The sequence below is a fragment of the Phaseolus vulgaris genome, chromosome 9, assembly GCF_051622355.1.
Source record: "Phaseolus vulgaris cultivar YP4 chromosome 9, ASM5162235v1, whole genome shotgun sequence".
Lineage (NCBI taxonomy): Eukaryota > Viridiplantae > Streptophyta > Magnoliopsida > Fabales > Fabaceae > Phaseolus > Phaseolus vulgaris.
Genome location: NC_143506.1, coordinates 10,286,600 through 10,299,253, shown reverse-complemented (window position 1 = coordinate 10,299,253; position 12,654 = coordinate 10,286,600). Strand labels below are relative to the sequence as shown.

The 12,654-nt window shown below is 30.6% G+C and overlaps 2 protein-coding genes across 4 annotated transcripts; both read left to right on the top strand.

Moving 5' to 3' along the window:
- The first annotated feature begins 3,602 nt into the window (after positions 1-3,602).
- Positions 3,603-4,484, top strand: LOC137823004 (uncharacterized). The gene is made up of 3 exons (XM_068628073.2): positions 3,603-3,739; positions 3,816-4,247; positions 4,336-4,484. Exons 1-2 carry the CDS (start codon positions 3,680-3,682, stop codon positions 4,230-4,232), a joined length of 477 nt encoding a protein of 158 aa, XP_068484174.1. The 5' UTR covers positions 3,603-3,679; the 3' UTR covers positions 4,233-4,247; positions 4,336-4,484.
- A 5,083-nt stretch (positions 4,485-9,567) lies between these two features.
- Positions 9,568-12,339, top strand: LOC137822972 (heavy metal-associated isoprenylated plant protein 9). Of its 3 annotated transcripts, XM_090294715.1 has the most exons (6): positions 9,642-9,773; positions 9,867-9,892; positions 9,986-10,124; positions 10,218-10,390; positions 10,480-10,570; positions 11,688-12,339. In XM_090294715.1, the coding sequence occupies exons 2-6, from the start codon at positions 9,872-9,874 to the stop codon at positions 12,185-12,187; spliced, it is 924 nt and encodes a 307-aa protein (XP_090150841.1). In that variant the 5' UTR covers positions 9,642-9,773; positions 9,867-9,871; the 3' UTR covers positions 12,188-12,339. The 3 variants fall into 3 exon arrangements, with proteins under 3 accessions (XP_068484132.1, XP_090150841.1, XP_090150842.1); XM_068628031.2 differs by having other exon boundaries at positions 9,568-9,875; XM_090294716.1 differs by lacking the exons at positions 9,642-9,773; positions 9,867-9,892 and having other exon boundaries at positions 10,480-10,727.
- Positions 12,340-12,654: the final 315 nt, after the last annotated feature.

Below are 12,654 nucleotides of genomic sequence, written 5' to 3'. Positions count from 1 at the left end.
AGCTTGAGGCCCACGCATATGCGTCGGCCGGAAAGCCCACGCATATGCGTCCGCAATGGCCCACGCATTTTTAGGATTTTAAATTTAAATTTATTTAATTTATAAAAAATATTTTAATATTTAATTCTTTATTATATTTATTTTAAAATTATTTCTTTAATATTATAATAAATTACTTAATTTATCATTTTTTTATATAAATTAGTTAAATTAAATTTATTAAATTAATTGAGTAAAAGAAAATATATATTTAAATTATTTAAATGTTATATAAAATATTTTATTATTTCAAAAATTATTTATTTTAAATTTATTTTATTTATATATTGTTATAACTATTTTATTTTTGAAATTATGATATAAATTAGTTAAATTACATTTATTAAATTGATGAAGTGTTTAATTTTAAAATTATTTAAAAGAAGTTATCTTAAAAAGTTTATAAAGATTTGAAAACATATAGAAAAATAATAATTAATTAAAAATAGTAAAAAAAAAATAAAAATAAAATGCGTATTTAAATTTTGTAAATATTATATAAAATATACATAAATTCAAGATGAAGTAATTAATTAATGCAAATGGTAATGGATGTATTTAAAAATAGAGAATAAATTTGATCTAAAAATGTTTCTCATAAATGAATGGTAAGATCATCTTAATGAATTAGCGAAAATGTATATGATACAAACATATTAAGATTAAGTGCGTGAGTAAGTAACTTATTCTTAATTGTTAGATTGATACAATATTCAAAGTGTTCCAAAGTTGACTACATGCTCTATAAATCTCATTGTTATAGTTACTTAGTATGATTTCGAAAAGAAATTAATGTTTTCCAACTGAAGCACATAATAATGTAGTAAGTAACGAGATGATACATATGCAATATTCCTTATAAGTGTGTTAATATAGTTTCCCAATATACTAAATAATAGGTATTTGACATAGTAAATTTAGTAGACTTAGTTTTTAATAAACGTAACATAAATAAGTAAGTTTCGACTGGGTGTGATATAGAATGAACTTAAAATCATGCAATAGAGTTCATGATTACATTTTGGATTATAAGTTATGTGCCATGGAAGGTTGGCCGAGACGAGTGGAATCATCACGGTCGGCCGACCCATACTACTGTTAACGCTGAAACTAAGGTCAGTGAAGTTAATCTGTCATTAAGGATAAGGTAATACAACCCTAAGCGAGATCCACTCCACTAATCATACCCAATAAGGTCAGCCCATTAAAATAATATACACAGCACACATTCGAAGAAGAAAGGTACGTCATTTATTACTGTTCACCTACCAGAATAATGATCACCCGCTTCACTGACTTAGCGTTAGAGTGCCTTCGCAGGTACCCCCCATCGGTGTTCGCCATAGACCGAGAGCCGAGGAAAGAAGCACGAAGATGAGAAAGACCCTAGTCAAGCACCCAACAATCTACCCGACCGAGGGAAGAAGACGAAGACTTCAATAGTTGTCTAGGTCTCATCTCCCTAGCAGGAAGAAGTTAATAACCGTAGTCCATTGTCAAGGTAAGAGTTGAACTAAGAAGTGCATTGTAAAGGCTGAAAGAGAGTATCATAAGCAATTTGAGAAATATGAGTCATTTCGTGATAGTTATAGAAGTAACTTAAAATCATGGAATATAGTTGATTATTAGATTTTGGATTATAAGTTAGAAGGGATGATGAGGGTCTCAAGAGCAATTGCAATAATAGGATTCATTGATATTTGTGGTAGTAGATGTTAAAGTCATTTTTTATTGTATAAATTAAATTAAATATTTTTTATTGTATAAATTAAATTAAATATTTTTTATAAATTAAATATAAATTAAATAATATTTTTTTACAATTTAAATTAATTTTATGTTGTAGAAATGAAATGAAATTATTTTATATAAATTAAAGTAAATATTTATTGTATAAATTAAAATTAATTAATTTTTGTATTGTATAAATTAAATTAAATTAAATTGTTTTTTTATAAATTAATAAAAGTTTTTGTTATATAATGAAATTAATTTTTTTTTATTAAATTTAAAATTTTTTATATAAAAAATGTTTTAATTTATTTGGGGGTATATAGAAATTTTTTGGGGTTCCCGGTTTTTCAAAACCCCCAAATCTCTTTGAAGACCTAATTTCCCATTTCCGCGCGCGAGCTTCCTTCAGGTTCATCTTCCTCTTCAAGCTTCCCCTCCGCGTCCAGCTTCCTCCGCACAAGCTTCCACCGTGTCGAGCCTCCTCTGCGTCAAGTTAAGCTTACTGCGCGTCCAGCTTCCTTCGCATCCAGCTTCCTTCGCGTCGAGCTTCCCCTCCGCGTCGAGCTTCCCCTCCACGCGAGCTTCCCCTCCGCGCGAGCTTCCCCTCCGCGTCCAGCTTCCTCCGCGCGTGCAAGTCTCCTTCCGTTTCCTTCTCTACCACCGGTCAAGCTCTGCCTCCTCCTCAGGTTCACATTTTAATAATTTTTTATTTGGATATTGAGTTGTGGTTGCTGGTTTGGATTATTGTTGGTTTCTGGTGTGATTATTGGTGGTTTGGATTATTGCTGGTTTGGATTATTGTGATGTCGCGCGTTTATAAGAGCCTCGTGGGTCACAGATTATTGTGATGTCGTGCGTTTATAAGAGCCTTCGCAGTTTCTTAAAGATGTTAAATTTGGTCTTTCCGATTTTGAATTGATAGTGCAGTGTTTAATGAAATAGACAAATACCATCTCGTTTTTGTCTTCACAAATGGATATTTGTGTACAGATACATCATTGCTTGTTTAGGGTCTTTTATTTTGTGTTTCTTTACAACAAAACTTCATCATTCATACACTTTTGCATACGCCTATTTGAAGTCATTTCTTATCAAAATTAGTGAATGTTTCATCTAAGTTGAGAACTTTATTTATAATTTAAATCAAACTGTTTTGTAAAATTGAGTTTCGAAAACTATTTTTCTTCAATAGTTGTTAACCGAAATCATTTTACTTATACATGAATTATTAGAATAGTAGAAATTTGATTTTCAGCCATGTGATTGGGTCCTTCTCAATATTAAATTGGTCTTCCAGTAGATAAAACTATAGTAAGGCTAAGTTCCAGTAGAATTCTTAATAATTATGAAGTTTTTAATTTTTGTAGTGTTAAAAAAAAATATTGATGATTGAAACAATAAAGTTCATTTAGTGACATGGGTTTAAAATGAAATAGGGCTGCAGAGAGTAAAAAAATTGGGACCAGAAAATTAGAAAGTGATGTAGGGTGTTTAAATTAAATAAGGGCTGCAGAGAGTAAAAACTTTGGGCAGCATATTGGGCCAGAAAATTAGAAAAAAGTGATGTGGGTTGTGTAAATTGAATAAGGGCTGCAGAGAGTAAAAACTTTGGGATTCACAAAATTGAATAGGTCAGCAAGCATGGGTTAAACTTCTAAACTATTGGGATTCAAAAAAATTCAAAGATAAATCAACTCAAAATAAAGTCAATAGGAGTTCAGCTCGTGGTGGAGCACTGCACTCCACAGGTAGAAAATCACATTTCAGATATTGCAGTTACCTTGGTAAGTACTTGTCAATGCCTTACATGAAAATCATTTTACATTTGCAACCTATAATGCTTTTAATTGTACAACATTATTAGGAACGTCAATATGGCCGTCCTCCAGAACCTGATGAACTATTTATGGCCACCCACACAAATAAGAAGGGTGAATGGGTTGATTCTCGTGCTCGAGAAACTTATGTAAGTTATTCTTTTAAATTGTTTTATATTTATATTTTAATTTTCTAACATTTTCATTTTGTAATGCTCTGTGTAGGAAAAGTATCATGAGCGCTTGAAGGTCCTTCAAGCAAATAGTTCTCAGGACTCTAACACTGATGTCCACCAACTTGATCCTGCAACTAAGCTTCAAACATGGAAGGAAGCTGCCGGAGGAAAGAGTAGAGGTCGGGTATATGGTACGGCAGACTTGGCTGCTAACATCCGCCAAGGAGTCTCTTCTCTCACCCAAGCCTCTGCGTCCGACACTTCACAATCTGGACAAGTGACTGAAAATCAAATGCTTCGTGCTGAACTTAGTATGTGGAGTCAGAAGTATGCATACCTGGAGGATGAGCTGAAGGTTATAAAAGATAAACTTATCTCTATGGAACGTGAAAAAACTACTTCCAATAGCACAACACAATTCCATCATGAGTATGATCCAGAACAGGATGATCAACCTATTTCTTAAAGTACATCCTATAATGTAAGTTTAACTATTTGATATTTTTATTATATACTAAATATTTTAATTATTTGATTTATTTATTTATATTGTTTATATTTTTTTACAGGTTTATCACATCACTATGAGATTCATTTTGCTACTTCTAGTTAAATTTGTAATGTACAATTTTAGTTGTAACATTTTTTCAAGTATTCATATCTTTTGTTTAACTATTTCTATTGCTTTTCTACTTTGGATGTGTTTGTGGATTTTGATTTCATACTTTGGATGTGTTTGTGGATTTGGGTGTTTATAGATGTACTGTGAATGATAGTAATTTGTTTCAATGTGATTTGGTTTTGTTGGTATTTAATTTTTACAGGTAATCTGGTTAGAAAGCAAAATAAAATGTTTTTTTTTTCTTCATCACATGCGTCGGCCATAGGCCCACGCAAGTTTTTTTTAAACATGCGTCCGCTTTTGCATGGGCCAAGCCCACGCAAAATCTGATATTTTTTAAATATATATTTTTATCATTTTCGTCGGCTAGACCGACGCACAAGTGAAATAAAAATTCTGCGTCGGATCTCCCACGCAAAAGCCGCCGCATATGCGTCCATTTTGTGTCTACCTATCTTCTGCATGTTGCGTCCGTTTTGCGTGGGCTTGGCCCACGCAAGATGCGTCCAACTTTCTGGCCCACGCTAATTTTCATTTGCTTCCAGGCTTTTTTCGTGGGATGTGTAACAGACGCGAATCGAACGCATAAGCGTCCGTTTTCTAGCTTTTGCGTCCGTTTTTGTCCAGCAGCACAAAGAATAAATGGACAAGAAGGTAAAAAAGAAGAGGGAATTCGATCCCCTCCCAATTCTGCCATCCCGCCTACTTCCAGAATTGATTGCATCCAAACTGATCACTCCCATGCCTCCTAAACCGGCGAATCCTCAGGCTCCGGGACCAGATGCACGCAAAATTGCTTTTTTTCTTGTAGTGATAAGTAATTCAGCCTTCATAATGAGTAAGAAAATTATTTCCTTGAAAATCATAATGCGAACCATGACAAAGACAATTAATCAAATAGATAGCAGATATTAAATGTTTCGGTTTGAATCTCCTACATAAAAAAAAGAGTTCTAACTCTTTAGAATATTAATCTTTATTAATTTATCAGTGGTGAATGAGATCAGGAAACCTTCATTTTGTATGAGAAATGTTCTTTAAAGAGTTGTCTTTTCACAAAACACCAAATATCTATAAAGGCAACTATAATTTACTTTTAAGTAAGTAACAAATTTATTATACTTTTTTTCTTCGAGTTCGCAAAAGATAAAGTTAAATGATCACTATGCAAACATCAATGTTGTCTTATGTTTTGAGAGTGAAAATATACTCATTGGTTTTCATTGAAACTGAAAGGAAATGTGTTAAAAACGGTTGCAAAAAGAGTGTAAAAGAATGTGCCCAACTCTTTCATGTTTTCCTTTCAAGATTCTCATGGGTTGTATTCAATAAACATTGCTCAACCATTTACATTTTTTCCTAAATGTTGCTGGCTGTCAAATCTCACACAAATTTGTTGGAGATGCATAGAAACATTTCATATATATAAATTTATAAATTAATTTTATAAAGTTGAATTAACATTACTTTTTATTAAGAAAGGAAAAATTTAAGAATATTTCAAAATTTGCAGAATGATATACAGAAAAAAAAAACGATGGCCACAATTCATTGATGCGCGTGATGCCTTGAGAATGAACGAGACCAGACAGAATTTGTTTTTTATCTTTATTAATGAATAATGATTTTGCTAGCTTTGTAGTTGAAATATTTTCCTATTGGATGTCTGTTACCAACTTGAATACGTCAGTGACACTAATGTTCCAAATATGTGCATGTTTGGAATTAAAGTTTCACTTGTTTGGTTTTGATGTGATTGAAAAACAATTTTACCCGACCAATTCATCCATCTGATCTGGTTAAGGTAATAGAGAGTTTTCCATGATCACGTTTTGATATATGTTATGTTTTTTGTTTGTTTATATCTGATAGAGGAAGGTGGATTTGATTGGTCATAAAGCGAAAAAGAGGCATTGTAGAATCCAAATGAATCTATGTAGTGATGAGGGTGCAATGAAATGCAGATAAGATAAATGATTGAAACTAGAAAAAGGTGAGAAACAGTCCATGTGGGGACTAACTTTCTTGTATCAGATCCCCACGTTTCATTCATATCCCAATTATAGGTCATGAAAATCGGGTTGAATCCGTTGCTTAAGCCATAATATTCAAGAAAGATAATGCTTAATATGTTACAAATTATGTAGTATAGATTTGCACACTAATACGATACCGATATACCGATATGTACACAAAGTAAATATACGTATAATTTTTAAAATGTAGATATGGAATGAAAATAAATATTTATGTGTAAATGTATGTTTCAGATTTTGTTGGGAGCACGAAGGTATTTTTCGTGACTGGTTCAAAAGAATTTGTTCTTATTTTTATAATCATAATAAAAATTTATACAATAAATTTGAGTTTTTAGAAAGTTATTGTATTTATACATTTTAAAATTGTGTTAGAACCATGTTAGAATTTTCAAAAATCCAACAAATATTTTTTTGAATTGAACACTTCACCGATAAGTATCCTACCAGTGTCGATACGGATACGCCATTTAAGAAGAAGTGTATGAGCCTCATATTACAACTCATTTCAAGAAATCACACTCTACAATAAAATCATCAAAATAAAAATCAATTTTTGGAGACCAAAAATAGAAACCAATTTTTAGAGACAAAATAATTAGTTGCTATAGTAACTAAATTAAAGACTATTTTAAAAACTAAAAAAAATGATTTCTAAATTAGTTTATATTATTTTTAAATGGTTTTTAAATTGGTATCTAATTAACAACCAAAGTTTTTGCTACCAAATTTATAAATTAAATAATTGGTAGTTAAAACCTTCGTAGCTAATTAGATATCAATTTAGAAACTATTTTACAATAATAGAAACTAATTTAAAAATTAATTTTTTATTTAGTTTATAAAATGATGTCTAATTTAATTATTATAATAATTAATTATTATTTTTTTCTAAAGTTAGTTTTTATTTCATGTTTTTCTTGTAATACAGTGTACATCTGATGATCACGTTGATGACACTCGCTTATTGATTTTTTTGCAAATGATCTTTCATCCAAAAATCTTGAACAAGTTAATGTACACTTTTTAATGTACACTTTTTAGTACTTACACTGCAACTGAAATTTTAGTTATGCGGTCAAGATAGTTTAATAAACAAGTTCTACCTTAAGCTAAGTAAATAGTATTTGAAAGAAAAATGTTAGTAAGAAAAGATATCAGTTTACGTGGTCAATACCATTTTAAAATTATTTATATTTTTTTTCTAGTTGTAATTTGGTGTTTGAAGACTAATCTTTAAAATTATAAATGAAAAAGATATTTTTTATTTATAAGAATTTTACAATTTTAAAAGTATCTGATTTTACAAAATGGTTTTCACCATAATCATTTCTAGCTCCTCTTTCTTTCTTCTTTTTTATAAGAAAAATCTACATCAAATACATTTCGAGAAAAAACTACAACAAAGAAAAATTAAAAAATAAGTTTAAAAGCTAATTTTAACATTTTTTCAAAATAAAGTGTAGACCTTAGTTATTTTTTTTTCTTTTCTCTTCCTATACACTAAACTATGGATTTATAAAAAGCTAACATTTTCGACTTTATATTTACAGTTCTATTTTTTTTCAACTTAAAAATAATATTTAAATCATAAATAATTGAGCAAAATATAGCCTAAACCAAATTGAAAAAAAAAAGAGTATTAGAAGACAAAATAATTAAGAAAAGCATGGGTAGAGAGAGAAGGAATATAGAGATTGTACAAAAGAAGCTGGAAAAAAAAAGTGTGGGAGAGGATATGATCTGACTATAAATCACTATTAATTCTTCAAAAATTTATACAATAAACTGAAATGGTATGATAAAAATATATTATAAACAAACAATGTAACTTAAATCTAAAAAAATGTAATATTATATAATTTTAGCATGTAGTGCATCTATTTCTTCTTCCATTTTAATTTCATTATATATTTATTTTCCAATCTTTTCTCTTTAATTTTCGTGATACCATTTATTACATTTATCATTCTTTTTTTTTTTCCTTTCATATTCATACATCTCAAAATTAGATTAATGAAAATTTTCTTTTTATCCGACATGCATATTTGACATTTCATTGAAATAGAATCTATTCACTTCGTTAAATACTTTTATCTAACTGTAAATATTAAAGTATTTTTATTTTTAGTATAATACAAATTAAAAAAAAACTTTTTTAAACTTCATTTATAGGTGTGGTTATTGTAATTTTGCAATTACGGATCTGTGATAGAAAAAAGAGTTATTACCTAAAAAGAAAAAATACCTAAAATTCAAAATAGTTATTACCCTCATGATTAAAGGAACTCTATAAAACCTGACCATGTATCATAATTTATTTTCTCATAGTTTAATTTAGTCCTATCAAGATTGAGTACTTGTAACTTATGTCTTAAAACTCGAAATCTTCATTATCACAGTGAAATCATCGCTTTTAAACCGATTTATGAATCTTGAAAACAGACTCAAGAGAAACTAAAGTTTTGGGATTAACCCTAACCCAACGCGTAAAACATACTATTGAGGTGAGGTTTGCACCCACTTATATACAATGAAATGTTCTAATATTTAATGACAACTCGTGTGTGAGATAACATATTATGAATGGTCATCGAACGATCCGATAGCGGGTGGTCTGATAAACCCAACAAACACTTGCTAGGATACATTCGAAATGACTCTAATACCATATTGCGAAGTAAACTTTAAGTCTAACTCAACCCCATAAAACCGACTCCTGAAATAAGATTTGCACCCACTTAGATACAATAAAATGGAACGTTATCCTCGAATTCTAAAAAGAATTCTCTGTATAAATAAGAGAAAAGTCTTACATAGAAACCGAAGAATTAATATGCTATAATAATTTGAAGCAAGTTTGAAGTAAATAGTTATGAAAGACATAAGTGATACGAAATTAAGATCCACATGGATCCACGTAGGAAGGTGAATTAGAAAACTGTGTAATTCTCCTGTTGTGGTAACCAAGTGTCACATATACTTATACACATGCCATGCATATGTCTCAGAAATTGACACTTCATCACCTGGTGGACATGAAAAATCAACTAGTCGGCAAGTGCTATCATTTTCAAGGCTACTTTTTGCCCTCTCCACCTCATGCACATTCATCTTCTTCCTGTCCATAAATATGATAACCATTCTCCAACAGATTCCCCTCTTTTCGCCATCAGTTAACCTTGATGTTTGGAAAATATTCCAAAAGAAATATTGAACTAGGAGTTTCTTCCTGCAATTAGTGACATTGCATGTGCTCTGGAATATCCTACTTTGGCTTATGCTATTTACTGTTTACCCACAACCAATTTATCATACTCACTGTGTGATACTCCTACCCTTTCTTTATGTAACTGTCTTCTCATCATCTCTTCAATTTTTAAGCTCCTTTTCTCCCAAAAATCAAAGTACTTACTTCATTTTTCATCTTTGTTATTCCAAGAGCAAATGGGTGAGGAAGCAAAACAAGTGAGCTTTGCTTTCTCATTTATATCAATTTTTCTTGCATATTTCTACGCTCGAACTCACTATATTTTGTTATACTTCTCTTGTTTTTGGCAGGAATTAGCTGCAGAGGAAAATTCAGCAGAAGAGAAACAAGAGAAAGAGTCTAAACCACCATCTCCGTGTGTGTTGTTTGTTGACTTACACTGTATAGGATGCGCCAAGAAAATTAAAAAATCTATTATGAAGATGAGAGGTTCTATTCTGTCATCTGTCACTTTTGTTTTGATTCCATATGTGCATGCATATACTCGCTCGTTTTCATTCATTTGTATTTTTCTTCTAACAGGAGTTGAGGGAGTGGTGATTGATATGGCTAAAAATCAAGTGACCATAAGGGGAAGAGTGGAGCCTGAAGCAATATGTAACATGATTACGAAGAAAACAAAGAAAAGAGCCCAAGTTATACCTCCATTGCCAGAACCTGAAGGAGAATCTATACCAGAAGTTGTCACTTCTCAGGTATCAAGAGACTTCCCTTTTCCTGTTTTCCAGAGAAAAGAAAAGTATACAAAGTTAAATTAGTAAATGGTAATTGTTTCCTGTTACAGGCTAGTGAAGCAGTCACTGTGGAACTTAAGATAAGCATGCATTGTGAGGCCTGTGCTGAGCAGCTCAAACGGAAGATACTCAAATTGAGAGGTAACACTTACTTATTCTCATCTAATGTGATGCCAACGTTAATTGCTGCAGTTGAAAAGGATTGATTTGATTTGGATTAACTTCATTTGGGGGAATACAATCACTTTGAAGAATTACTTTGAACAAAGCATGCATAAAACAGAAAAGAAATTGACAGGTACTTTTTTTTTTTTTTTTATCAAGGATGAAATTTAGTGCTTCCAGTACAATTTAGTGACTGTGACAACAAAAAACTCCATTAATCATTTACAATAATTATCATTTTTTCGCGTTCATTTCGAGTGATATACTTATGATCAGAGATTGTATATGGAAAAATAGACTATAAGAAAAAATAAATAGAGGAAAACATGAGTGACATATTCATTAAAGGACAAAAAAAAATTTCATGATTTTTTTTTTCAATGAAAGTGTTGGACCAATATTAATATATTTATCTTTCGAGACCTACTTACTTTCTACCCTTATGTAGATAAAAATAATAAATAAAGTCATTTTCACAAATATACAAAAAAATATATAACTTGATAAAAAATAGTACAAATTAAGAAGACAAAGAGTATACACTAACAAAATAGTCCATCCATTAATGTTTTTTTATCTCCCAGATTACCACTTTGGCTAAACATATGACGTGGCATTCTTTTGCTTCATAATGCATCTAAAAAAAGAAAGAAATGAAGATTTTGCGAAGCCAAATTTTGTCTTAACACTTTTAGAAATTAAAATAATAGTTTAATATTTATTTTATATATTTTATTATTATTAAAAATTAAATAATCATTCAAGTTTTCTTTTAATTTATCAAACATTTCATTCACGATTTCATAAATTAATAAAATTTAGTCAATGTAAACACTCGTGTAAACTAAAATGCAGGACAATTTAACAAATGCAACATGGTTTAAAAATTATTAATGACACTGATTCATCCTTTTTTTTTTATCAGCAAAACACTGATTCATCTAACAACTGTTTTATCAGCTTTTTATGAACAACCTAAATATAACCATGCGCAATACATGAATGATAGACGCCTAAAAAGTCGAAATCATCCCTTGATTTTGGCCAAAATAATGTTATTGAATGTGAAAACATGTGTTCGTTATCAATGTAGGAGTTCAAACAGCAGTGGCAGAGCTTAGCACAGGGAAGGTTATTGTGACGGGGACCATGGATGCAAACAGGCTAGTGGACTATGTTCATAGACGCACCAAAAAACAGGTCAAAATAGTTCCCAAGCCAGAACCTGAACCAGGACCAAAGAAAGAAGAAAATAAAGAATCAGAGAAGCCTGGAGCTGAAGAGGTGAAACCTGAGGAAGAGAAGGAAGAAAAGGAGGAGAAAGAAGAGGAGAAACCAGCAGAACCTAAGGAAGAAGAAGGTGGCAATGATGGTAATAATGAGAGTAAAGAAGAGAAAGGCGTTGAAGAAGAAGAAGAAGCGAAGAAAAAAGTGGTTGGTGATGAGAATGGAGTGGTGGATAACGTTGATGATGAAAGCATGAAGAGGATGATGTACTCTTACTATTACCAACCACCACTCTATGTTATTGAACCAACCCCACCCCCTCAGCTATTCAGTGATGAAAATCCCAATGCATGTTGCATTTCATAAACTCATCACTCAAATCGAGAAGGAGAAAGGGTTCTATATTTTATAACTAGCAACAATATAAACAAATTATAGCTTAGATATGTATGTTCTATTGAAATGTAACAAATGGAAATGCTTGTGAAATATATATGCAACTTCGTCTTTTTAATCAATTTGTTGTATGAAGATGATTAATAATATTTTCATACTGCAAAAGAATCCATTAATGCAGTTTCCCGAATTCAACAGAACATGAATTGGATTTTAATATGCACTATGGATTTATTTGGTTTAGGAAATACAGAAAAAACAAAAGAAAAGAAAAGTATCACAAATTGTGAAGAAATTAGAAAAGGAAATATGTGTATAAAATAAAAAAGTGTAAAAATAAGGATAATTTAATATATTTAAGTACAGAAATACATCTTCTTTCTTCTTTCAGTACAAATTTGACAGATTAAAAAAAAACAGTGTGTCATTCACTTTTT

Bases quoted from the DNA above. Each gene is read 5' to 3' on its own strand.
- LOC137823004 (XM_068628073.2), top strand. From the start codon at position 3,680: ATGGCCACCCACACAAATAAGAAGGGTGAATGGGTTGATTCTCGTGCT. The intron at 3,740-3,815 runs GTAAGTTATTCT...TGCTCTGTGTAG, and splicing joins CTCGTGCTCGAGAAACTTAT to GAAAAGTATCATGAGCGCTT.
- LOC137822972 (XM_068628031.2), top strand. From the start codon at position 9,705: ATGCTATTTACTGTTTACCCACAACCAATTTATCATACTCACTGTGTG. The intron at 10,391-10,479 runs GTATCAAGAGAC...TTCCTGTTACAG, and splicing joins CAGAAGTTGTCACTTCTCAG to GCTAGTGAAGCAGTCACTGT. The intron at 10,571-11,687 runs GTAACACTTACT...TTATCAATGTAG, and splicing joins GAAGATACTCAAATTGAGAG to GAGTTCAAACAGCAGTGGCA.